This window comes from Neopelma chrysocephalum, unplaced genomic scaffold, assembly GCF_003984885.1.
Source record: "Neopelma chrysocephalum unplaced genomic scaffold, ASM398488v2 Primary Assembly neopelma1_26, whole genome shotgun sequence".
NCBI classification, from domain to species: Eukaryota; Metazoa; Chordata; class Aves; order Passeriformes; family Pipridae; genus Neopelma; species Neopelma chrysocephalum.
This window is the reverse complement of record NW_020897695.1, coordinates 26,454,096-26,481,345: the sequence shown is the minus strand read 5'-3', so window position 1 is coordinate 26,481,345 and position 27,250 is coordinate 26,454,096. Positions and strand designations below refer to the sequence as shown.

The following is a 27,250-nucleotide window of genomic DNA, read 5'->3' as shown; positions in this document are numbered from 1 at the left end:
AGCCAACAGGAGCACCACAGACATGATATTTGTTCTCAGACAACTGCAAGAGAAGTGTAGGGAACAGAACAAAGGTCTCTATGTAACCTTTGTCGACCTCACCAAGGCTTTCGATACTGTGAGCAGAAAAGTTCTTTGGCAGATTTTGGAACGTTTAGGTTGTCCCCCCAAGTTCCTTAAAATGATCATCTCACTTCATGAGGATCAGCACGGCCAAGTCAGATATGGCAACACACTTTCTGAGCCCTTTCTAATAAAGAATGGCGTGAAACAAGGCTGCGTTCTCGCTCCTACCTTATTCACAGTCTTTTTCAGCATGATGCTCCAAAGGGCCATGGCAGACCTCGATGATCAGGACGGTATTTACATTCGATATCGTACTGATGGAAGCCTATTCAACCTAAGGCGACTGAAGGCCCACACTAAGACCCTAAACCATCTTGTCCGGGAGCTGCTTTATGCTGATGACGCTGCCCTTGTCACCCACACAGAAGCAGCTCTGCAGCGTTTAACATCCTGCTTTGCAGATGCTGCTAAGCTCTTTGGGCTGGAAGTCAGCTTAAAGAAGACAGAAGTTCTCCATCAACCTGCACCTCAGGAAGTCCTCCATCATCCCCACATCACCATCGGCCAGTCAGAACTCAAATCAGTCCAACAGTTTAATTACTTAGGCAGCCTCATCTCCTCAGATGGTAAGATCGACGGGGAGATAGACAATAGGTTAGCAAAGGCATATAGTGCTTTTGGAAAGCTCCATAAAAGAGTCTGGCGTAATAAACACTTGAAGAAAAGTACCAAGATCAGTGTTTACAGAGCCATAGTGCTGTCTACTCTTTTATATGGTTCTGAATCATGGGTCATCTACCGCCACCACCTGCATCTCCTAGAACGCTTCCATCAACGCTGCCTCTGCACAATCCTAAACATCCACTGGTCAGACTACGTGACCAATACATCTGTTCTTGAACAGGCAGCAATCACAAGTATTGAGGCCATGCTACTGAGAACGCAACTGCGATGGGCAGGGCACGTCTCCAGGATGAAGGACCACCGCCTCCCTAAGATCCTGCTCTATGGTGAACTTGCCACTGGCTGTCGCAAGAGAGGAGCTCCGAAGAAAAGATACAAGGACTCCCTGAAGCAACAACTCAGCCTCGGGCATATTGATCACCATAACTGGTCTACTCTGGCCTCTAATCGGGAGGCCTGGAGACAGACCATTTATAACGCTGCTGATGCTTTTGAGAAAGCACACAGGATCACTCTTGAGGAGAAAAGACAATGCAGAAAGAATCGAGCCTTGCAGAATATACCACCTAAGGAGTCTTTCTGCTGTGTCTTTTGCAACTAACTGGACGTGTCTATCTCGTATTGGCCTTTTTAGCCACCAACGCGCTTTCAAGAAACGTGGGTAGAGTCCTTCCCAAATCTTCGTTTGCGAAGCCTAGCCATGATTTTTAAGTAGGAGCCTGGTTTCCAAAACATGCTAAATATTCACTGTACAAGCTTTCAGTCTCTTGATAAATCTCAAGCTGGGCAATCAAAATGATCAGTTGGAAGGGAATAAAAGCATAGTACAGGAGCACCAAATAGATAATTGTTATTGGTATCACATTATAGACCTGGAGCAGGATGCTGGAGATGATGATGCACGTTATTCAGAGAGAGAGAAAGAGCCCCTTTAGCCATTAATTAAGAGACTGACAAGGGAAAAGGTTTTGCCATCACTGAGAATGCATGGAACTGAGGAAAAATGACAATAATAGTGAGGTAGGGCTAGAACCAGTCTGTGAGGAGGAAGGTCCTAGGATCTTCCAGACATGACTTGGGAGGAAAGAAATGATACCTTTTTCTTAGAAGGAGGCAGAATTTTCATCAAGGTGGTAAATTTGCTAACTTAAAATCTTGGGCATATGGGGGCTTGATAGTGTAATTTACACAAGGTATGAAGGAAGGACTTCTTTACTTTTAACCTGAGACTTGATCATCCTCCTTGTTGGAGTGGCACCTCACCTTAGGGACTGCTTCACTTCTGTTTGTATTTTTTTCATGAAAATACAGTGTGAATTTTTGCTATATTTAGGAGTGGTCACTCTAGAAATTAGTCCCTTAACTGTGGTGTAATTCCAGTTTTCTTCTCATCCTCCAGATTACTGCAATCTTACACAAATATGTGCACTTCTGAGTGTGGGAAAGACATCCACAGGGTCTTCTGTTCTGCCCAAAGCTCAGACTTGGTACTGTGGCTCGGTACAGGTTTGAGCAGGTCCCATCCTGCTCTGCCCCCTTCCATTGCCCTGTGAGTTCCCCTGCCGGAGCCTGGTGATCAGCTCTTCTTTGTGACTGTTCTCCCAGGAACTGTTCTCGCGCTTCTTGTTAATCCCGTCAATAGAAAGCACAGTCACACTGTTGGAAGTGACTGGAGTGGAGCTTTAACGATAGAACTGAGGCTTCTTAGCACAGCACTATGACTGAAAGAGCTGTAAACTGGTGCTAGGGAGTCGAAGGTGGAGAGAGAGAACATCTGTATAACTCTCCATGCCATCTCCAACACGGTTTCACAGCCACCAGCCCCTTTAACCCAGTCGAAAGCAGCACCTGCATTCTTTCCCTTCTAGTCAGTATCTGTGCTTTCCAAAAAATGGTCTCGGGTTCCATTTGAATGACTGATGCACTTAAGTAGGCGAGAGTCAATATCAATAAATGCGGGGTGTTTGCTTTACTATTTTATTTCTAAGGGAAAGTTTCTGGTGAAAGCTGGTGTTTTTACAAAGGCCAGAAGGGGGCGTTAGAAGCCAATAAATAAGTAAAATCCCACATCCACGGTCATCATAACCAAGAAGAAATACCCGTCTTTTAAGATACACTGTGCCCGTTTTCTAAAATTGTGTTTCCATAGTACAGGAAAGAAAAGCCTCCTGAATTGTTTAGTCTTAAATCGTATAGAAAGGATTTTTTTCCAGTTCAGTCATTGTCAAACACCATCACCCCAAGTCCTGCTGCTGGGAATGCAGTCTCCACTTGGCAGGCTAATTTATTTATCAATGCAGTAGTTGAAAGGTAGAGGGGTTTCTGACAGCAGTCCATCTAGGTTGGCTTCAAACCAAAGTCTTGGGAATCAGAGCCTTCACTCTCTGAGGCAAGTTTGTGGTTTTTATTGAACTTTTAATTGTGTGAAGGGAGGAGAAAACACCCTTAAGAGAAAACTACCTCAAGTAGTGTTTACTGTGATATCCTCAGGATGGTGGAGGCAGCTGGGTCGGGACAGATCAAAGCCCTCATTAACCACTTTTTGCCACATTTGCTGACCACTAGTGCCAACTATCAGAAGCAACATGTTCCCATGCTCCAAGTAGAACAGCATGTTTCATCTTAGCACTTTCTGAATCAACAAAGTCCATAGGACTGCTCTGCCAGACCCAGTGTTATGGTTGGGTCTCTGCACCAACATCCTGGCAGCCCTTCCTTTGCCGCCTTCTGCCCCACTCCAGACCTTCACACCAATGTTCTGAAAAGACCCTTATCACTCAGCTGGGAGCTCATGCTTTGGCCCCTCCATAGTTATCCCAACTGATCTCTTACTACCTTGCCTTTACCCTCCTCTGATCTGCCACTGATACCAGCCTTAAACCCTCTTTATCCAAGCCAGTCACAGGATCTAAGAGGTCTTTTACTGGGCTTTGTACACAGGCAGCAATCACCCTTCAAATCCCTGCTCCAGACAAAGTTTTACTCTGAGGTCACCAAGTCTAGCCATGAATAAAGGGGATACTTGTGTGTGTATGACCATCCATGCACAGTTTCTGAGGTCTCTTTCTGCCTAATCCTGTGGGTCATTCTATACCTCTTTGCATTCAGAGAACAGTGACAGCACCCAGACAAGATGTTCCAGAGCTCCATGCAGTGATGGACCTCTGCAGCCCAGTAACAAGTGAAGGAGCTTTCCAGGAGGAGAAAGAGAGGCTGTGTGTGGGTGGAAATGGCCTTTCTTTGTCCTGCTAAAGGTTGCTGGCTGCTTCTGTGAAATTGGTCTGCATCCACTTATTGGAGTGCAGCCAACAAAACTTGGAGCCAAATCCCAGACTTTCAGACTTGACAACTTTGACTCATGTAACTTGAGAAACACCAAGAGAAGTATTGCATTGTGGCACAGCCCTTGTGGACTACTCAGTGCATCAGTGCTGGGCAGCAAGCAGGGAGCAGCCCTTCAGCAGTAAATGCAAGTAGTTTTCACCTCAAAGACTCACCTCTAGTGAAGGGTTCTTCAGCTGAAGTTCAGAAGTGTTCCGTGAACCAGTTTTCAGCCCTATTCTTCAGTTTGTCTTTTCACACCTGCCTTCCCCAGAATAAGCTTGGTGGATAAATCCAGTCTGCATTGATCAGTCGAGGAGGTTGTTCTGCCATGGCTCTACCTCTTAGCTTAACAAAGGGATTACTGTCTGCACAGATCTGCCCATGCAGTTTTCCCTTGCACCACATGCACCTCTGTGGGCAGCCCCCTTCTCATACACCACAGTTAAGAGGCTTCTCTAATTTCATAATTTACTTATTGTGCTTGAAAAGCAACCTGAAAATAAATTTAATTGGACTCTTGAGAGGAAGAGAGTAGGGAGAAGAAAGTCATGGAAGCAAAGGAGAGGAAGATATTAATTTGTATCATCTTCATGGGTTTCTATAGCTGTTCCAGGCTTGCATTTGATATATCTGCAATAACCTGAGGTGGAAGAATCTGTTGATGCAGACCCAGTGCCTGGTGTTGGAAGGTTGCATAACACTTGTGGTTTCACTGTTGTGCTGGAATACAGTTTTAGAGCAGAGGAATCATGAGGTGCTTTTTGGCCTTTTTGTTAGCAATGAGGAAAAAGATTCTCTGGCTTTGCAGAGCTGAGAGTCTTGTGTTTGAACTATGGGGGCTGAGGTGTTCATCCTGAAAAACTTTTTACAGCCTTCGACAGGTCCTGCTCTGCAATGCATGCGAAGAAACTGCAATGACTCAACACATTTGGTTTTCAGGGACTCGACTGAGGGATCCTAGATAGAAGTTTGACCCTACTAATGTTTGCAAATGTGTCTTGTTCTAGTTGCTAGTGACTTTGTACTCTCATATACAGCAACAGATGCAAAAGAAGAGATGGGGTTCTTCCTGAGACTTTCTGGTTCTGCATACTCATTTGGAAATCAATTTAATGCATTTTAATTGCCTATTTTTCTCCTTGGTTTTCTCTTTACAGCTACACACAGCAAAAAAAATAATAAGGTAGAGTCTAGCCAGGTGGGCTGCTAATGAGGAAGCTTGACTCAAGAAGATTTTAATTTTCAGCATTTGTTCTTCAAGATAGCTACTTCAGCATGCAGGGATGTCGCAAAACAGGAATGCTGCCATTAGTTAATGGAACAAAGGCATTGGGCTTGTACATCATTTTGTTGCACAAAGAACCAAACATATCCTTGACTAAACTACAGGAGTCCAGCAATCTCTTTCAGTTTGCTGCCCACCCCACCTCCCCGAGTCAAAGCACCCCTATAAAGAAAACTCTCATTGTGCATGAAATATGGTGTGGAAAGAATGAGGGAGATACAATTCCAGATGTGAAAATTGTATATGGTAAAAATCCAATCTCTTGCCAGCCTTTCATCTGGCAAAGAGAAGCTTCTGTCTTTGCCAAGTTGATCAAAGTGCTTCTCAGAAATCCCCCGTCCATGCGGCATTTCTGTGAGAAACAAGCATTAGCTGAGGTCCATGGCATCTCTGGACAGCTGGAGCAGGCAAAATAGCACAAAGTTGGGCTCAGGATCAAAGTCAGCCCACTACCAAGGTGCTCCCAACTCTGCAGCTGGTGCAGGTCAGCCATGACCTTGGTACCACTGAACACTGTACCTGGCCATTCCTGCTGAAGTAGTGCCCTGCAGGCACCTAGAGACATCTGCATCACCATCTCCATCATAACCTTTCCTCTCCAATAGCAAGCAGTTTCCTATAATTTCATTTTTTAAGTTGAAAAGCTCAAAGTTTCATCCCTGCCCAAGGCCACTGTCTTTGGAAAGGCTGAGCAGCTCAATGTTTGGTGAAAGTAATAGCAGAGGAGAGCATATTGCTTTAAGCCATTGGGCTGTAGTTCATCATTACCTACTTTACATCAAATGTATAGGATGCTCCTCAATCGGGCGTAGCCACAAGTGAGGGAATAAAACCTTGGCACCTCATTTCATCACCTGGAAAATATTTCCTTTCTCCCTCAATACCTCTCATCCCCTGGGTCATCCTGTCATGCTGCAAGAACATGCTGCAGGGACTGGTGTTTGTAAGCATCTGGCACAAGGGGCCATAGTCAAAATTGCTGCTAGAGTAGTCCAAATCCTATTCATAAAGTTTGTGAAGGTGAGCCCAGAAAAGTTAAAGCAATGATTTTGTATTTGCTGGAGTTTAACAAGGTTACTGACTCTGCATCAGAAAATTAGATCAGTAAAATGTATACAAGTATTGGAGTATCAATATTAGAAGGATAAAGTTGGGTTAGAGAAGAGAGAAGTGCAATAAATAGCACCATGCACAAGAAGAGAGCTTACAGGCCAGATGTCCTGGGGCTCAGCACCGGGACTTGTTCTGTTTAAGAGTTTTGTACAAATGAGCCCGAGGTTGGTGCGATATCCCAGGTGTCCAGATGCAGATGACATCATGATAGGAGGGGAAGCTGCTGATAAATTTCAGGAACGCACCAGACTACAGGAGGATTTGGAGACGCTGGGGGAACAGGGTAATACAAAGGAATTCAATATTACACAATGGAAGGTTATTCATTTAGGGAGAACCAATAGCATATTTAAATGCAAGTTTAATAGACTAGAGCAGGAGGAAACTAATGAAGGCAAAGACTCGGTGCTGGGGAGCAATAGGGATAGCAGCAGTCTGACATGTAAATAGCACAGCTGAGATATTGGAAAAGAGGGCTCATGCTGCAGCTGGAGAGCCCAGGACTTCATATCGGGTCGCTCATTTCATGTAGCAATGAAGGTGCTCTTGGCACTGAACTTGAAGTTGAAACAGGCCAGTCCCCAGCTACGGACAAGAGGAAGGCTACAAAGGGTACTTACTTCACTGCTGGCCCTGTTCTGTGCATTGGGATGTGGAGCTTTGGATCTAAAAGATGCTTCCATATGCACGGAAGTGAAGGCAGCTAAGGACATATTTGGGCTCCTCGGGGCACTGGACTGTGACCACAGCTCAACAACACATGCTGCCTTTGCTGTAAATCAGCTCAGTCTAGGTCTCCTCTGGCTAGGGGTGGGGAAATGTTCTTGGGGACCAACTACCAGCAGAGGGTAGAGAATGAGATGGAGTTACCGGGGCCTGTTGCTAAAAGCAGACTTTCCAGAGGATGAAGAGCTTATTGGCAAGAGAAAAAGGAGGCCCTTTTCCAGTGGAAGAGCATGCACAAGCTTTCCTGCCTCCTGACCATCCCAGGCTCAGCCACTACTGGACTACTGGGTGAAGCAGCACTGCTGCACATGCAGCCAGCCCAGGCCTTGCATACATCCTTCTGGGTCATCACTTCCACAAAGCCTATTGCAGCAACCCCACTCCTTCAGATGAAACATAGACATCTGGAAAAAACTGCTTTGCACTGCCTGAAAATGAAGGTGTGATCCTGCACCACAGAGGATGGATGAGGTGGAAGCTGCCATCCCCACAGTGTGCAGGAACCGATACCTACCACAAGTCTCAGTCTGCCACAGACATCATAAATCTGATGTTTCCCTTCCCCAGAAGAAGGGTCTGCTCTGCTGCCAACTTGAGTCCCTGTGTACCCAACCAGCCTTTCTTTTATTAAGTGCTTTTGAATGAGTAAAAAAACTTGTTACCACACTCTGTACCAGCACCTGGAGAATTCTGAAACTTCAGATATTTCCAGAGCTAAAACACATTGTCTGGCACAAAACCTTGTCACTGTTTCTTTGCAAGTCTGTCAATACTGTACAAGTACAAATAGAGCGTTAGACATGCTCTTATTTTTTAACCACCCACTGTATTGCACATTCCATTGGCAGTGTCCAGGGAAAAATGCAGAGTATCAGTATTTTCATTGTTGGTGGTTGTTTTGCCGTGTGAAGGGAGTTCCTGAATTGCCGTGGTGGGACCCTAGGGTCACGTAACAGAGACAGAATTCATCCCACTGCTGGTACCCACCTCAGCCTAACCAGCTGTGGAGGGGAGATGCTGCACAGTGACCCCTGACAGCAGCGAGGGTTCCACCCTGTACCTGCCCACAGTTTGGGTTTGTACAAGAGACAAACGCAAAAGAAAACAAAATGGCACTGACACAGCGTGTATCGTTATGAAATTATTTCTCTGAACTAATGTCCCAGTTCAATTCAGTCACAGCTTTCTGTATATGGGTCTGGCGTGGCTGTCTGACGTCTGTCTTGATTTTAAAGTCAGTGTCTGAACAGATGACTGTAGATACAAAAAGGTTTAAGGTCCTTTGCCTGCAGTCACTGGCTGCATTCCTAAACTGTCGTTTAAAAACAGTCCACTAAATCAAAAGCTAGGTAAATCAACAGAGCACTCAACGTCGTAATGATACCAGTTACAAGGTAAATTACAACATTATTCAAGCACACAAAACTCCTCTGGCATTTGTCCTGCTAAGTGCAATGCACCTTAAAAGTGATGAAATGATTTTTGGCAGCCTGTGAAAGAGGCTGTGTCTGGGGGATGAGCCCAGCCTCTGCTTTTACACTGGCTTCTAACTCTGGGGGGGCTTCAGGCAGCAGCTGGCCACCGCTCAGGTGTGCTCCCCGCCTTGCTTGAAAGGTTCATGGATGTGTTTTCAAAATGGTGCCTTACCAGCCATAAACGCTGACCATGTGTTGTCTCAGTTTCCAGCAAATCTTGTTACAATTTTCAAAGCAGGGGATTAGAAAGACTTTAATTAAGGACTTGGTTAGGGAGGCTTGAGACTTATAAATCTTTTGTTACAATGAATGAAATTCTGAACAGATGCTGGTGCTTTTGAAGCTGCCAAGACCCAAAAGATGGGTGTGCAAACCCTAAGAAGATGGCCACTATTACGAATGTTAGATATAAAAGGCTGTAAGGATATAAGGGCAAGAAGCCCAAAACAGAACAAAATTTCCATGCAGAGCAATGGGTGGCTTTTTCTGATCCATATCTTGGATTGTGGGATTCTGTGTGTTTACTGTAAGAAAATGTTTGACACTGGTAAACATTGCAGAGAGAGGTTCCCACCACCCTGTTTTCAAAACACTTTTGTGTAGACAAAGCTGCAAGTTTTCATTTTACAGAACACTGCTGGTGCAAAGAAACAATTTGCCCCAAGTCTTACAACAGCTCAGGGTACAGGTCAGACATAGCCTGTTGTGCTGTGCTACTAACCTATATCCTCTGTCGAGGCGAGAACAAAGGCATTTGGGTTGAATTAAAGCTTCCCTGAGAAATACTGTAGCTACTGTGTATGAAGATCCATGCAAACTGTCCGTCCTAGACTGCTGAGCCCCAACAAAAAGGAGAGAAAAGGGAAATGCAGAAGGGAATACAAACACACACACAACTTCACATAATATGAAACTAATCTTGTGAACATTAATCAGACTCTTCGATTATTAAAACATCCTGTATAAATACTCTGCAGTATTTTTTTTTTAAACAGATAGCATTAAATGCAAGAGCTGAGGACGGGGGGGAAATTTATTGCTTGCAAAGATGAGCAGGAGGGGTAAATAGTGCCCATCCAAGCCTGCGTCATTTGGCTCCTTACTGCAGCAAAGGAGCAGCGTGTGAGGTTCAGAGGAAGCGTGTGTCATATGGCCAAGCTGCACAGGGAGTACCAGCATGGGCTCTGGGGTCCACAGACAGCTCCGTCACTGGAGGGGTACAGCTCAGCAATCACTGGCAGTGGGAAGTACTGTGATGGTGAGGCAGTATTCCTCACACACCCTATATCTGGGTGGGAAGAAGGAGGGGAGGCTCCTTTCCTACTCCTACCCTCCTTCCTTCTACAGTATTCAGATTTTTTAATTCTTGTGATTTCTTCAGTACAAATTGATTGCTGTCAGGGCAGGGGAAGATGGGTGGGAACCCAAAAACGCTATATGCCCTAAAGCAGAGGCTCTGTGGCCTGCTATGTTCCCCTTCTTACCAAACTCTCTCCCCAATCCAGCTGCTTCCCCACCACTCTGCAGTGCCTCCCACAAATATCACCTCAACATGCAGCCACACAAAGTTTCTCAGCCTGACCTGGCCCACACAAGCCACTGCACACTCAGTCTCAGCAAAGGAGGAAACGTAGAGTAGGGCAGCAGAGCAGGGCAGCCGAACTCTCCCTGGCAATTTACCTAATTACTGGCTAAGTGCAGAAAACGCTTTGTTTTGAAGCACAGCATCTTCTGTGGAGGGGAAGGGAAGCACCACCTCATGCCCTCCTTCTTGCTGTGGGACACATGAATGGAGAAGGGCTGCCCAGGGAGCCCACACAACTCTCTCCTGGCAGAGATGGGCTGTGAGAAAAGAGAGGCCAGCAGAAGATTCCCATGATAAACTGGAGAAGGCTGGCTGCATGGCAGTGATGGGGGGGACACAGCCTGGCACAGCACTGATGACAAGGGAGAGTTTCTTGCTGAGGTGCACATCTGCACAGTCCTGTGTATCTAGTGGAGAAGAGCCTGCTGAGGTCTCACCAGCTCTGCTGTGATTTACTCCCGAGGGATTAGGACTGGTCAGCAAGGAACTGGCCTGGGACAGAGGGAGCCCCGTGTCTGTTCTTGGTGCCTGAACTGCCATGCAGTGATTCCCACACGGGGAGAAGAAGGGTGAGGGGGAGTGAGGCAGCAGCAGCAGCCACATCTCCCTGTTGTCCACTGCCAACCTCTCCCACATGCGGGCTGTAGTGGGCAGTGCCGTCATGCTGCGGCCCAGGGGGCTGCGTGGGATGAGGCTGAACGTGATCTCTTTCATCTTCCCGGGGAGGCGAAGAAGACAAGCCCTGCCTCAAAAAGCAAGGGGAATGCCGATACTGGTCCCTGCTAACCCAGCGCTTGAGGTCACTGTAAAGTGGGTCCTAATACTCCCAAGGCTTTTATTTATTTATCTATCTATCTATTTATTTATTTATTTATTCCCCTCGTTTTTTCTTCTGTTTAAAGAATATGTCGTAAAGTCCAAATTAATGAAGGGCAGCAATGGCCGTAGCAGTTACGGGTAGGGTTTGGGCAGGAGACGTAGGTAAGGGAAGTAAACAGGGCAGGGGCCAGCCGGTGTGCGAGTCTCGGCGGCAGCACAGGAGAAGGGACCTGGCATCGAGGACGTGGCTTTTAGAAACGGCCGGGGCGCGTTTGCTACAATGAAACAACAGCCGTCTAAAAATAAGGTTGTTTTCTGTACTAAGCTCCTTTTAACTTCGTTAGTCATCACCCGCTCCCAAAATAAGCTCCGTGTAACAGTCTCTCCTAGTAGCGGCTGTAAACAAACTCGGAAAGGCGGGCGGGAGGCGTAGGGCAGAGGGAAGTGGACCGGCAGGCGGAGGCGGGGCGGCCCCGGGGCGGCCCCGGGAGGCGGTGAGGGCGGCGGGGCCGCGGCCGGGACCGGGACCGGGAGCGGGGCGGCGGGGCCGGGGCAGGGGCCGGGGGGCAGCAGCGGGCCCCGCGCTGCGCCGCCACCGCCGGCTGCCCGCGCCGGCTGGCGGGGCCTTGGAGCGGAGCCACGGTGGTCCGGGCAACGGCATTAAACAGGAGGAAACAGACGGGGGATTCCGTCATTTCGGCGGGGAGCGGGGCGGGGGGGCGGGGAGCGGGGCGGGGGGGCGGGGAGAGGGCAGGAAAGGAGAGTCCCGCCGAGAGCAGCGCGGCTCCCGCCCCCGCCCCGGCTTCCAGAGGAGGTGCCGGGATCTCCCCTGCGTCCCCCACCCACACCGGGCAGCTCCGGTGGGCGCGGGGCCGGGGCACACGGGATCGGGGCACCCGGATAGGGACACATGGACCGGGGTACAAGGGACCGGGGCGCACGGGATCGGGCCACACGGACCCAGGCACATGGGGCCGGGGCACAAGGGGCCGGAGCACACGGATAGGGACACAGGGAGCGGGGCACAGGGGATCGAGGCACAGCGGATCGGGGCATACGGAACCCCCGAGCGCCGCCCTGGGGCCCCCCCGTCGGGCGGGGGCGCGCCGGCCGCCCCCCCCCCCCCCCCCGGCGCCCCCTGGCGGCGCCCCGGGGACTGCTCCGCTCCCCCGCTCCCTGAGCGCCACGTCGGGGCCGCCTGCCCCGGGGGCCCGAGGGGAGGTGGGAGGTTTGGGGGGCTGAGGGAGGTTTGCTGCGGGATTTTCCCCTCTGTTCTCCCATTCAGTTTTCCTTGAAAGAAAAGCGTCGCCCTTTTGGGTCTGTGTTTCCCCCGCCCGACGGGACGGCGGGATTCGCGGGGGGTGCTGTGCTCCTCACCGGGCGCCCTCTGAGGCGGGCATCGTCTTCCAACACGGTTTAGTGGAAAAGCTCGCCCCGAATAACCGGCCGCGGACTCCTGTTCCCCGGGAACTGACAGTATTTCGTTTATATTGGGTTTATTTCCAACCACACATGGGTCACAGGCACTAGATTTATGATTTTTTTTCCTTCTTTTTCACGCACCAGATATGCTCAAAAGCACCCCAACTCCCCTCACGCCGCCGTCCAATTCCAACAGGAAAGTATGGTCCCCTTCTGCAAGTTGTGGGGGCAGAGGGAGGACGAAGCGGGAACGAGGAGCGAGGGGAGAGGGGCTGGAAGCGGCAGCAGCGGGGGCGGTGCGGCCCCTCTCTCAGCTCCCGTCCAGGAGACTCCTGCCTGGGCCGGGGTGTCACGGCCGCATCGGGGGCCCAGACGGGGTATCCCGAAGATGGGAGGTGGGAGGAGGAGTCGCTGCGGGTTGGAAATCTCTCCTTCCCCCCGCTACGAAGTGATGAGACACAACTGTGTTGCTGAGATATTTACAGAATAATAACAAAATAATAATAAATCTGAACCGACTGAAACCGAGTCCGCCGAGTCTGTTAGTAATTTAGCAGAATGGGATTTTCCTTTCTCTCGCCTGCCAGTTGATGCTCTTTTCCAAATTTCCACAGCGGGGGAAGCCTGCGATTTTTTACATAATGATTTCAGCATGCGAGGCTGCCTCGCTTTTTTTTTTTTTTTCCCCCTCTCCCTGCCTGCCTCCTTCGGTCTCTCGTCTCCCTTCTCTCCCCACCTTCACTTCGCGACCCCGGCGCGCCGCCCGTTCCCCCGCAGGAGGGCACCCGGCTCCCGCAGGCTGAGGGGACCCCGCGGGCGCAGGCGGCGGGGCCAGGGCTGGGCGGGCCGGGAGCTGGGCGGCCGCCGTGCCCCGCAGAGGGGCGGGCAGGCGGCCGGGGCCCGTCGGTGCCCGCCGGTGCCCGCCTCCCGCTGGCCGCCCGCCGGCGGCGGGGCCGGAGCCCGGCTGACATCACGGGGCCGGGGCGGGGAGAGGGGCCGGGAGGGGAAGGGAGGTGGGGGGGTGTTTTCCAGCTTTAAAAAGGCGGCGCCGGGCGCGCAGCCCTGCGTCAGAGCGAGACTTCCACGCTCCGCACATTCACTGTCCCCGTCCCCCGCCCGCTGCTCCCGGCGGGCGACAGCGTCCGCCGCCCCGTCCCGCCGCGCAACGCGGGCAGTGCCTCCGAAGTCCCCACGCACACCCGCCCTCCCCTCCATGCCCCGGCCCCGGGGGGGCGGCGGCGGCGAGCTCCTGTGCCTCCGCGGGCGCGGCCACCACGCCGGGGGCGGCCCGACCCCGGTCGCCGGGTCGTGAAGGCGGGCGGGGGGCGCGGGACAAGGCGGGACAGGCGACAGGCCCAGGGCGCTGTGCCGGGCTCCGCCGCCCCGCCGGGTGGATGCCAAGTGCTGCCCCGCCGGCCGCCGCCGCGCCGCCGTCGCGGGACCCATCCAGCGGGAGACAGAGGCCGGCGGCGGCCCCGCAGGACGGCGCCCGCCCGCTCGACAGCACCATGAAGGCGGCGGAGGAAGGTAACGGGCGGTGCTGCGGAGGGCGGGCGGCGGGCGGGAGGGCGGCGGTGTCCCCCGGTGTTTCCCCGCGGCGGCCCCTTGCCAATAGGTGTCTCCTTCGCCTCTCGCAAGGCGCCGCCGCTGCTCCCGGCCACCTCCCGCCGGCCCTGGGCTCGGGCCCGCTCCCGCTGACGGCCCAGCGGGGCTGCGAGAGCAACTGGGGTCCGGCCAGGGGGACACGCTGCGAGGCGGCTCGGGGATTCCCTCCCCAGCCCCAGGCTTGGGTTTGGAGGAGGTCATTGCAGCTATCCCACGCTCCCGGAGAAAGGAAGGAGTGTCCTCAAATTGCGGGTCCCGGGCAGTGCTAGGCGCCATAGCGGCGCTCCCGCACATCGAGACAGACGGGCACGCCGTGTCCGGCTGCGGGGCTCAGCTGCCCCGCATGCCCCACGCCCCCGCCGGGGGGCGAGAGCCCTGCCGCCGCCGGCCCGGCTCCGGGGCAGCGCTTGCCCCGCTATCCCAGCTCTCTATCGCGTCTTCTTTCGCTGCCCCTGCAAAGACGAGTGCCCTGAAAACCCAGCGGCAAAGTTTCTAGAGGGAAAAATGGTGGGCGCAGGGCTCAAGAAGGGCTCTGCCCCTCGGGGCTGAACTTGGCCCTGCCAGGGGCAGCGTCTGGCTGGAGCTGGGACCGGCTTCAGCCTCTCCTCTGCCCGTCGGGACATTGTTCTCTCCCCGGAGCATCGTCACCCAGCACCGCTCTTGCCCACCGGCTAAACTTTCGCACCTCGCTTTCCCTACGGCACCTTTCGGCCTCGCCGCGCCGCCTCCCCCGGCAGCGGGACCCCGCAGGCATCCCCACCGGGCATCACCTCCGCGCCGCGGCAGGTGCGGGGAAGCTCCTGACTCCCCGTTGTGGGCCCGGTGGCTGCCCTCTGCCGTGCTTCCCCCTGCCCCTCTCTCCTGGCTGCTCCAAAGTTTCTTCCCTATCCGGTGGTGCCGCCGCCGCCGCTTCTGCTGCTGGTGCAGCGAGCCCGCGCGTCCCGGGCAGAGAAAGTTGTGAGGATATGGAGCAGGGGGGGCCGTCCATGTCTGCTGTGTTTATTCCGCAACGTGTGACAACGTGACTCCATTCCTCGGGCTTGTCCGGAAAGCTGGAAGGGCGCTCAGGACTCATTTTATTTATTTATTTATTTTTTAACACAGCAGTTTTCACCCCAGGGGTTCATTTCAGTTGTGAGGATCCTGCCAGTGCGAAAGCTACAAGCGCGGCTGTGACTGTGGCTCTGCTTGTGAAATATGGAGCGCCTTTTGGGATGGAAGTTAATTACGCTGTATTTAGTAGCACTGGCTGGCGTGCCTCTCGCACGCTCGGACATCCGCACGCACGGCTCTTCCAATGCTCTGGGCTCCAAGAGCACTGCATACACCCACTTGTAAAAATTACACCCAGAGGCAGCTGACACAAAAAGCGTTCTGCAGCCTCTTGTAAAGGAAAAAAAAAATCCCCCTTCCTTCATTTCTGTGGCATTTCTGATGCCTGTGTTGAAATGCACCAACCCTTGTCGATAGTTCTCTTCCCTGTTGATGTAGTTTGTAAGGGACTAAGAAAATTAGTCCAGCCAGAAAGCGTGACCCAATGCAGGAAACACATAGGGGAGCCCTGCGCGTCAGGATTGCTGCCTGCAAATTCAGGTGCCACTTGATTGCCAAATTATGACAATCCAAGAAAATACTTTATTTCTTGCTAAGTCTGGGAAGAAACTTGCAAAGAGTCCTAGTGGGAGGACCCTGCGTGGTTTTTTTTTTTTTTTGGGTGGTAGCAAGGTATGGAGTCCTTTGACTCTAAGAATGCCAGTGGTTATACCAGGTTTAATGCTGTGTACAAGTTAAATTCTCCTTCAGGCTGGGGGGCTGCATCTGGAGCAGCCTGCCTGCTGCATCCCTTGTCGAACTTGCATTGTGGAGTTGGAACAGCTCCAGTTCACTCCAGGGAGAGGCTAAGTGGCCAGCAGCTGAGCTGGTGGGTTGGTCCATGGGTCACGCAAGTGCCGTTGGGAACACGGGAATGGTCTCGCTGGGTTGCATCGCCCCCTCATTGCTCATTTCACTCTCCCCAGTTTAATGGCAGTGGTTTAAACTGGACTATTAACTGGAGCACCGCTGTAATTCTGTCCCCACATGTGGTATCACTTCGGTTTTAGCTTTTCCATAGCACATCTCTCCTCTTTCTCCAGGGGAAGGGTGCCAATCGAAATATTTCATTGACAGGACTCATATTTATGGCACCGACAAATCAAGCTGTCTGTAAATAGTCTGGGACAATTCACCCACCTTGAAGGTGCCGCTTGTGGGAGAGGCAAAGGATCGAGAGCAGCCTGGGAGCTTCTCCTCTCCTCCCTGTCGGGGCGGCCCAGGAGATGGACATCCGGCGCGGACAGGCGGCAGGGGGTGACACCAGGGAAACCGGGAGCGTGGGGGCCAGGACGAGGCGGCTCTCCTGCCTTTAGTCCCTGGGCAGAGGATGAGAGGAGAGGTCCCCGTCCCCGGCTAGGGCGGGCCGCCCCCGGCCTTCTCCGGCATCCCGGGGCGAGCACGGTCCTGGCAAGCTGGCAGATATAGGCGGAGGGGTTCCGCTGCAGCCAAGGCCTTTAGCACACTCGGGTGACTCAGCCGGGGGCTGCGAGCGATTGCGAGCACCAAGGGCAGCCCCACGGAGGCTGCCTCACCGCCGCCCCCGAGCAGACCCGTTCCCTCCGGGGCAAAGCCCAGCTGGGCTCCTGCGAGAACCCAGCCTGCAGCGCGGCTATCCCGGCGAGGAGGGGAAAAAGCATAATAGGCTCAGATGGAAAAAAATTGTGTTTTCCTGGCACTTTGTAACGGAGATTTCAGTCGTAAGCCTGGAAAATGGTATTCCCTGAGTTTAAAAGGGAATACCATTTCCATAACTGCTTTAAATAACTGTTCCTTTTGAAACCCGGCCTGAAGCTCCGGGAACTGAGGAGAGGAGCGGAGCCGAGCCGAGCTTATCGGGCGGGCCCTTCTCTGCCTGGCGGGGACCTTCAGACGGGCTGGTGTAACCTGACAGAATTGCACTCAGAAACAGAAAAAAAGTCTAAGTTTACTTTTCCCCTAGTTGATATCTATCCCGTACGAGCGGGAAGGGCGGCAGGCCGGAGCAGCGCCGTGCCTGCCCCGCACCGTCACCTTTGCAGGCGCTCCCCCGGTGCGCGGCGGCTGCCCGGGGACCTTTCCCTCCCTCCCCGGCGCACAGAGGCGGCCGGCAGCGTTCCGAGTCCCGCTTTGCTGCGCTTTTTATAGCAGCTGGCACTAGTGGGTGCTGCGACTAAGTGAAATAAATAATGAATAAATGAAAGCGGAGCCTCCTGGCTCGCAGACGCGGCGTGGTGGGCACCCACGGAAGAAACCTTAGCAGTCCTCGGTGAAGAGGGGACACGCCGGTGTTCCCCTGAGTGGGCTGAGCAGCCCTCCCTCCCCACCGCCCCCTCGCCGAGCGCGGAAGGAGCCGCTCCTGCCCCGCGCTGTTACCGCCGGTCGGGAGCAGGTGAAGTCCCGCTGCCCGCCTACCCCGGGCTCCCCATTCCGCCCCGGGGGAGTCGGCGAGTCGCCAGCGGTCTGGGGTCCACCCCCCGGTGCCAGGCCACTCGGGCCGGGGGGGGCTGCCCGCTGTGCACAGGCTGTGCTGCAGGGGCAGAGCCCCGGCGGGGGGGCCGGGCATCGCGGCTGTTTGCATCGACCCGGAAACATCAACAGCGGGCGGGAGGGCGGATCGGAGGCGGCGGTAGCGAGACAGGCCGCCCGTCGGGGCCGGGGTCACGTTACCGAGCTCAGCAGCGGCCGCCGTCCCACGCCGTGCCGGGGCTCCGCACAGCCCGGCCCGCCGGCAGCAGGTGTCCGGGCGCGACGGGGCGAGCCCGACGGGGCGGGCCGGGGCTGCGCCGTCGCCGCTGCCTTGGTGCCGGAGCGTGGCGGGGGTCGCGGCGGGAGCCATGACGGGCGTGGAGACCGAGCAGGAGTTCGACTTCGATTTCCTCTTCGAGTTCAAGCACAGTGATGAGGGCGGAGGTGGGTCGCGGCGGGGCGGCCGGATTACCTCCGGGGGTGCTGGCGGCGGGATGCTGCGGGGAGCCCTCCCTGCTCTGACCGCTTCGGGAGGGGAAAGGCTACTCCCGGCCGCGGGGAGCGGGGCGGGGGAGCCGGCAGTCCCACCCGGACAGGTCGGCCCGGCCCCGGGCAGCGCTTGTCGCCTGCGCCGCGCCGGAAAGTGGCGAGCGGAGCCGCGGCGGCCGGGAGCGGGTCCTGCCCGGGCGGTCGGCGCTCTTCTCGCGGAGTCCTTGCTGCAGCCGGACGAGCCTGCAAGGGGAGACGACCCGGGTAGCCGAGTTTTCAGAACTTCTTTGGTGTTGTTTGAGCTCCGCAGACTCCTGCGTTGGCCTCCGCCTGCAGGCAGCCCGGGACCGGCCAGGCTGAGGACGTGAGGTTCTGGGTCTTGCCCGTTACAGAGATGGGCCGGTTCAAAAGGCACTTCAGCCCCCTTCCCCATACCCCTTGAGCCGGAGTTAGGCTCAGGGTTTAGCTTGAAGGTCATCTGCAAATAAAAATAACGGGCGCGAATGTGTCACGGGTCTCAACTGTTCCCAACTCTGATGTCTCGCTCTGGCTGCCTGTTTTTATGACTTCTAACAATACTTGAGGTGGAAATGAGGTGAACAAGCCTGGAACTGGCAGAGAGAAAAAGTTGCCTCTTCCTGGTACGGGGCTGACTTGCAGTGGTGTTGGCGGTGGCGGATCACTGTAAAAAGCTCTCTTCGAAGTAGATGACTTACCGCTGCCTCAAACGAGGGCTGTGTCTGTGCTTTATTTTTTGCCTATAAATTGAAGCAGGTTCCCAAATCCTTGCCTGCTTATTGCAATTTGCCAGGATGTGGGTGAAGACGTTTGCGCCTTCCTAGCGCTCCCCAATTGCCGAGCTCTCTGCTGCGTTATCAGTGTCCAAATCGTTGTTATGAGCTTCTAGTTTTTAGAAAAAGACAGTTTTAAGAGTTTCACGCCAAGCTTATCAGATGAGTGTCCTAGTAATTAGACACCTCAGTGTCTAAAGTGGAGGGGCCTAAGCAAATTGAGTTTCAAAGTCCTAGTGAGAAAAGTACCTAACTCCATTAGGCAGTTTTGAAAGCATGAATTTAAACATAGACCTAGATGGGCTTCATCTTTAGAAATGTAAAACAGCCCTCATCTTCTCTGAAGCCCCTTTGAGCTGCAGGTGTTCTGCATTCCTATTTAAGGTCTGTAAATAAAAACCAGTGGTGTCCAGTGCCTTGCAGGATCAGCCAGTTAATGACAGAAAGGAATAAAACCTTTGTTCTGTGAAATTGGATAGAGAAAAAAAATTTTTTTATACTGCTACAAAGTGAAATGCAATATGTGGGGGCGTGCTCACAAATCAAGAGGTCCAATTTCTTGTCCTAGTTACACCTAACATAAGTGTGGATTTGTTGGAGCAGAACTGTTGCAAACCTCCACTGGTCTATCATATTAGAAGTGTATTGGTAGTTAGTGCACTGGTCCTGGCAGCCTCTATGGATCACGGTTGTAACAGTGACACCACGTTAAGTGTTTTGTCTCCACCAGGACTGTAAAAATACTCTACACAGTTATATTATATGGTGCAGCATTTTACTTCTGCCTGTCTAATTCACCCCAGTGAGGAAAATGTCAGCGTATTATAAATGCTGAATAGGGATGTGCATTTAATGAATTTTGTAAATACAGAAATTTTGGAGAAGAATGTCTTTTTTCAGAAGTTGTAGCTGGTAGGTTCTAGCTCACAAATGAAGGGCTTAGTCCTGTTCCTAGTTCTGGCTTTGAGGCTTTTATATTTGGTGGAGATACTTTTTACACGCTGCCTGCAATTTAAAGATACATAAATATGTTTGGAAAGCTTTGGATCTTGCGTCTTTTAGTTTTGAATATTATTGCGTGAGTTGTATGATGTTATTTTTTCTGGCCCTTTAAAAGCTGGTTTTAACACAAAATGCTTAATAGTTCTAAAAGTGGCTATTCCTTTGCCATGTGAGTTAGGGAACTTGTTACTTGTAGCACTTGAGCCTGTCTTTTAATTAATTTTTTTAAAACTGGATTACAAAGGCTCATTTGAACTTTCATATTGCCTGTTCAGCCTGGGCCACAGATCTCCAGCAGACTGCAGTTTTTGAACTTCACACTAGTCATGCATTAGATTTTAAGTGAACTGCTGGGTTCCACAATGCTTTTCTTGCAGGTAGTTCCTGCGAGTTCCTGTTATTTTGTTTGTTTACCTATATATTTTTAATACAAGATCCAAAGGCACAGATTCTGCAGTCAGCAGAGGCAGAGCCCACCTAGTGGGTGCAGAGCTGGGGCAGCCTACTGAGCCCTTGGTCCCCTGTATGGGCTGTCTGACTGCGTAGTGGGGACCAGCTGGAAGAGGTGCCATGCCACCAGTGCCATCCATCTACATGCCCGACCAGGACACTGTGGAAGAGTATATGGAAGAAGAGTCCTGGCAGTAGTGTGGTGCCACAGACATCATCTTCCTCTGGAGCTGGAGGAGGCAGTGAAGGGGTTGAAGCTGCCTTGAAGGGACTACTCTTGATGCTTTCTGTGAGCTAATTTCTGAGACAGGGAAGATCTTACCACTGTTGTACCACTTCAGAGGTTTTTTCCATGAAGAATGAGAGGGAAGTTATGGCAGTTGTGGTGACAGAGCGGTGTGGCAGGGCAGCAACAAAAGGAGACTGATTTTGGAAGGAGGAGATTCTGATCCCCCAGACAGATCTGCACCTCGCTGCATCACTGCAGTTGGATTGTCTTGTCAAGTGTTACTTCTTTCTCTATATTTCCTGCCTGTGTGGTTGTTTGAATAGAGCATGAAGCTGCGGCATGTTTTGAATAATCCAGTTTTATTTGTGGCACACTGCAGTGTAATTTAATGACCCTTCCTTAGCAAATGGCCGATCTCTGAAGGCAGACTAGAGAGTGAGTTCAAAAGGTGTTGTTGCTCATTGTTCCTGACTGTTACCTGCCATGACATACATCAGCTGGAACATCGAGGAGTTGCTGTGAAGCTGCTACAGCACATTAATTTTTCCTAAGTACCGTTTGCCTTGGAGTTGTTGCCAGCAAGAAAGGTGAGCGCGGGATCGCAGGAGGATGACACCAGAGAGGGCAGAGCTGATAAACAAGAGAAAGAGAATAACTGGCTATGCTGGTTACCAGCTTGGAGGCTCGTTTGCATTTGCAGCACTCCCGGGAGCAGGTTGCCTCGGGAATAGCAGCTGCAGTAATTAACACAGCTTTTCCGTGTCTCCCTAGGGAAGGTAGGCAAGGATGACTTCTAAGGGAAATTGCCTCCTGGGAGGAAGAGGGACAGGTTCCCTGTGTGGCCTGGCTGTGGCCACTGGAGGATGTAGAATTTCCCTCTGTCCTGCAGGAAAGTGTTGCTGCTGCCATAATAAACCTCAGGGAAGACTGATGTACTTCTTGGGGCTGGAGCTGGTTGCATTTCCAGACTGCTGAGAGGAGCCTGCACAACAGCATTACCCAAGTCAGCAACCGTTGTCCCTGACAGAAAAACTTTGCTGTCTTTTCCCAGTAAAGCAAGAGGTACTGGTATTAGGGCCCCTGGCTCACATGTGCTGATGACACAGAGCCCCTGTGTATAAGAAAGAATGGGGAGGTTGATTCCTCATCCCACCACTGCTCAGAGCACTTGGTTGAGGGCTGCCCATCTCCCCATGTGCAACCCGCCAATATCTCTGGGTAGCAGAGAGAGTCACATATGCATCCTTGAGATGAGGGAAGCAGAACTGAAGGAGTTCCTTCAGCAGGCAGACAGTGAGGCTAGGCAGGGATGATCTCTTGTAGACCAGCTTTGAGAGGCTGGTCCCTGTAGTGCAACAGAGATGGAGGTACACAAAGGGCAGATTTTTTCACTGTGCTGGGTCAGGGACCCCATTGGCACAAGACAGTGGTGTGATTTGTCACTGTCCAGGTTTTCCACAGTGGCTGTGCAGCCCTGCTGTTGCTTTTACACACCCAGAGCTGTTAAATGGTTAGAGTGCTGGCCCAGAGAAAGTGCTGCTGGCAGCACTTGATGTGGCATGCGCAATAACCAGCAATTTCAATGGAATTTCAGCTGTTGTTGAGTAGTGAGACATCCGTGTTTATCCTTTACCTGGCCTCTGCCAGTTGGGCTGGAGGATAAGTGGTCCCAGAAACCACAGCAGGTCAATACATCCATCTTGTTCCAAAATCCTAGTTAACTGGAACCAGTTGGAAACTTGCTGTAATGGAAATTTTGGTTGTGTATGATTTTTTTTAACGGTATGCAGTTGATAATGTTCTTTGCTTTAGTCTGCCTCCACTTTTGTTTTTTTGTCCTGTGTTTTTTCTGTATTCCAACTTTTCAGGGAGGGAGTTAGGCTCACTTACGTAAAAACAGATCTCTTGAGCAGTGCTGCAGTCTTTCAATGCTGAAGTGACATTATGTAAAGTTTTTTTGCTTTGAAGGTTCACGTAAGAAGCACGTCCTCAAGACAAACTCTGTGTACATCTGCCTCCCGAAATATCTTGTCCTGTGCTGTTCAGTTAGTGACATTTTCAGTCATGCTAGTCTGCAGCCTCTCCCCCAGCGTGGCATGGCTGTGGGCTGGGTTGTTAAGGAGAGCTGTGCTTTTGTGTGTTGTACCATGTCCCTCCATTTCAGCTGGGTATGTTGCTAAGTGGGTATATTTGTGCAGCACCTCATGTCATTCTTTGTTGTTTGTTTGTTTTCTTCCAGAACACTATAATTATACATCTTCAAATGTAAATGCTGGCTTGCCTCTAAATGTGGCACATTCCTCATTGTCAACTCCATGTCATGGCCTGCAGACATCAAATCCCGTCATTTCAGTTGTCCCATCGACAAACCATCCTTCGGGATATGGAGGACACATTGACAGCGGGGCCTCTGAGTACTACCTGCCGCCAAACATGAGACCTAATGGAGCTCCAGCGCTGGAGAGCCCTAGAATTGAAATCACCTCATACATGGGACTGCATCATAACAACAACCAGTTTTTCCATGATGAGGTTGAGGAGGCCATCCCAAATCCCAAGCGCTCGCCTTCCACTGCCACTTTGAACTTACCGAACATCGAGGCATACAGAGACCCGTCCTGCCTGAGTCCAGCGAGTAGCTTGTCTTCCAGAAGCTGCAACTCTGAAGCGTCTTCCTATGAGTCCAACTACTCGTATCCATACACTTCACCTCAGACCTCTCCGTGGCAGTCCCCGTGTGTCTCTCCGAAGACCACCGACACAGAGGAGGGCTACCAGCGCAGCATGGTGGCCTGTACTTTGCTCAGTTCTCCAAGGCACTCTCCATCAACCTCTCCCAGAACGAGCATCACAGAGGAGAACTGGCTGGGGGCTCGCAACTCCAGGCCTCCGTCTCCCTGCAACAAGAGGAAGTACAACCTCAACGGGCGGCAGACCTCCTACTCCCCACACCACTCCCCCACACCTTCTCCACAAAACTCGCCCCGGGTGAGTGTCACGGACGAGACGTGGCTGGGGAACACCAACCAGTACACCAGCTCTGCCATCGTCGCTGCCATCAATGCCCTCACCACTGACAGCACCATAGATATGAATGATGGGATTCCCATCAAGTCGAGGAAGACCGCCATTGATCACACCCCATCCATGACTCTCAAAACTGAACCAGCTGGCGAGGATCATGGGACCATATCGCCAACTGCCGATTTGTCACCAGAAGACTTCTCCAGCTTTCAGCACATCAGGAAAGGAAACTTCTGCGAGCAGTACCTGTCTGTGCCACAGCATCCCTACCAGTGGGCCAAACCAAAGTCTCTGTCTCCGACATCCTACATGAGGTAAGGAACCCTGACTTAGAGGACAGTCCTGGTAATATCTTCGTTGCATACCTTTTTTTTCCTCCTTCCCCTTCCTGTCTCTGTTTCCTGCCAAATCTGCCCATCCACGCACTCCACTTAACCATATCTTGTGATGCTGCCTCTGTTGTTGGTTTGGTGTGACCACGAGTAAAGCCCTGAAGGGTAAAAGAAGTTGGCCATGCATAGGTTGTAACTGGTTATCAGCTTCTCAGGGGTTGAGCCCCAGGCTGGTCAGTCCTGAAATGGGGTATTTGGAAGCTTGTCAGGCAGCAGGACAATTTGGTGCCGTCAAACCTCTGGCTTTACTTAAATAAAGTTCACCATGTCTCAGTATGTTTATATTGCAAGACAAGGAGATGTTCTCATTAGGGTGGCTGTTATAGGGCCTTTAACATGAATGCTTTATACACAGTGAATACAAATAGAATAAGAATGTGGTTCTTTTGTGAATTATTTCAGTTCATCTGAAATTATTGCAGTTCATCTGAAGGCTGTCTATCAGTTTTTTCCTGTGTATGTTGGACAGTGATTCTCTTTTTTCCCCTCTTCACTGCTATTTTTATATTTAAAGAAGTAAACCTAATTTGTTCAGCTTGTAGGAGTCAATATACTAGTCACATTTATTTATCACAAGAAGACTCTGGGTAGGAAGCAGCACAGAATAGCCAGAATTTGAGTTACATCTCTTGCATTCTCTTTCCGTCTCAGTTACAGGCTTTATTTTGGAGTCTTCTGAAGGCTGTATATGCAGAAGCATGTGGTGCTGAAAAATAGTTAGGCTTTCCAGAGGTTTGTAGGCTGTTCCCAGTCCCTGGTGGTGATGGTCACCTTTCCTCTTCCTCCCCAAGCACACCTGGCTTCTTGCTTTTGACAGCAAAGCTGCCTTTCTCAAAATGAAAGCAGTGAGCACATAGCTGAAATGTTTTAATTAGCAATGCATTCCCTGGCTCTCAAACTTGTCAATCTCACTTTTCACTAGCCAGCACCTCTCTACCATGTGCCATCTCCCAAAACTGAGGTAGAACAGTCTGTGGCCTTTTGTGTTACAGTACACTGCCCTTCTTCATCGTTCTCCTTCCTCCTCCTTTCTGCATTTCCCAAGGTCCTTTCAACATCCTGTCTTACTTCAGTGCTGGGAAATGCAGCAACTCCTTTGGGTCTGGTTGAGCCACCCAGAGTTAGGCACTCACTGCTTTTCAGAGCAGGGATGGAGACTTTTAACACCAGGCAAATTCTTCAGAGCCTTCTCACCTACTTAAAAAAAGCCTTTTGTTTTCTCCCACTGCCGTGCCAAGTAGCCCACACTCATCAGAGAGGCCGGCCGTTGGATGCTGCATTGGGGACAGCTTTTTGCCGGTGACTTCAAGGGCAGAAATAGGACAGTTTGCCCAAACAGGCTTTTATCTTTCCGTTCCAGCGAGTGGCTGTAGGCCATCAGGAGGCACCCGGTGTGCCTGTGCGCTAACACAAACAAGAAAGGTGAAGTGTACAAAACGAAGCCCCACTATGTTGTGTATTTAACATTTTTTTTCCACTGTTTTGGTCTTGTATAAAATATGTTTCCTGGTTCGCAATATGTTTCCATGTGATCTCATTAACTTGTGCTCTAGGGCAGTTGGAAGTTACTGTCGAAATGTGATTTTAAGTTATTTTACCAATCAGATACACTGGCTGTGCTTCCTTCCACCAAAAATACCTCTCATTTTATGTATGTGAAAGTGCTGGGCAACTGAGCACGGACGTCAACAGGATCACAGCCTACGCAACAGAAACTGTTATTTTAAATCTTTCCAAAAAATTGGTTAAGAATTTGTCACAACAGAGCTGGATTTTTTTCCTGTTATGTTACACATCTGTTCTATTTCAAACACGAGGGCTGGAGGGGTGGATTCCAGCAAACAACTCGGGCTCCAAAATCTACCCAATCATAATGATTTTGAGATAACCAGATTTGATTACCTCCTCTGTCTCTTCCTGAATATGCGGTACAGTTTTCATCAAAAGCCAGCATGCCTTGGAAAATCACTGATGCCTTTCCCTCCCTCTCTTGCATTCCCATCTCTTTGGGGGCAGGAGGGAGCAGGCTCAGGCAGACCATCGGCCCAGGTGCTGTCTCCTTTCCCAGGGTTTTATGGTGGGCACCAGTTTAAAAGGGAAACTGCTTTTTGGTATTGTTTCTAAAATTGATGATGTTTTTAATTTGTCATAGTTGAAGTTCACTCTGTTTTAGGCTTTTTGGGTCCTAGAGCAGGGCAATAGTAAGAGTATATAATGAGAGTATAATAATGTGTGCCTTAACAGAAATAGAGTCTTTATTTGTTTCGTGCTTTCTTTAGTTGCTTACAAGGACTGTGGGCTTGGATGCTCAGCCCAGTCCCCAGGCTGTGGGCTCTTTGGTTCAGATCTGGGCTCACACATCCCCCTCAAAGACTATAAACATACCTGCATGGGACTTGGCGCACATGTTCACAGGAGCACAAGACAGGAGGGAGGGTAGAGCCTGACCCTGCGGCCAAGGCAAGAGCTGCACAGGTAAACCCAGGGCTGCTGGGGATTTGCCCACGGTCCGTTGGTTGCAGCCCAGAGCCTCACACCAAATCCTGGGATGTAGAAAATACTTAGAGAACAAGCAGAGATTTCAGAAAAAGCTTTGCAACAAACCCTGAGGTAGTGATGAGAATTGCACCTTTTCTAGACTAAAATGAGTTACCTGAATATACCAATCTGCCTCGAAAAATCCTGGAGGTAAATCATGATGCAGAGAGTCAAGAGATGGTCTTTTTGAAATTTTGTTGTAGCTTTTATCTCCAAGGCCTTTCTCTGTTTCAGTGTTTACACATTGTACTGTCTCACTCAAACGCAAGAAGTTTCTGTCTCTTAGAGTTAAAGTAGCAAATAGATTTAAAAGAAGCACTCTATCAGGCAGTTATTGTACGAGCAGATGGTGCTCTGTGTTGCTCCAGCCCTTGCTGTCTCAGTGATGTTCCTTCTGCACCATTTTTCCATCACTCCTCAGTGCTGTGTAATGCAGAATCTCTCATGGGCAGAAATTTCAAACCCAAAACAGAGTATAGGACTGGACTTCTGCCCGTGGCTATGGGGGCACTGTTAGTGACTATTTCCAAACTAAAATCCTATTTGTTTATTCTTTGCCCACTCATTATCAGGTCCTAAATCACCCTATATCACACCAAAGTGCCGTGTTTCTGAGGATTTTACACATTTCATTTGACCTCTTCATCACCTGTTGTAGTTGACTAAACACAACCTGAAATTTTCTGGAGGC

At 51.2% G+C, this 27,250-nt stretch overlaps 1 protein-coding gene across 4 annotated transcripts in view; it reads left to right on the top strand.

Moving 5' to 3' along the window:
• Positions 1-13,892: 13,892 nt before the first annotated feature.
• Positions 13,893-27,250, top strand: part of NFATC1 (nuclear factor of activated T cells 1) — a 111,100-nt gene continuing 97,742 nt past the window's right edge. For 3 of the 4 annotated variants that reach the window (XM_027676002.1, XM_027676000.1, XM_027676003.1), the window contains exons 1-2: positions 13,893-14,026; positions 22,845-23,943. In XM_027676002.1, coding sequence (XP_027531803.1) covers positions 13,894-14,026; positions 22,845-23,943 — 1,232 coding nt within the window. In that variant the 5' untranslated portion in view covers position 13,893. Of the gene's footprint in view, positions 14,027-18,004; positions 18,089-22,844; positions 23,944-27,250 lie in introns of those variants that run through there. The other variant, XM_027676001.1, reaches the window with a different exon arrangement.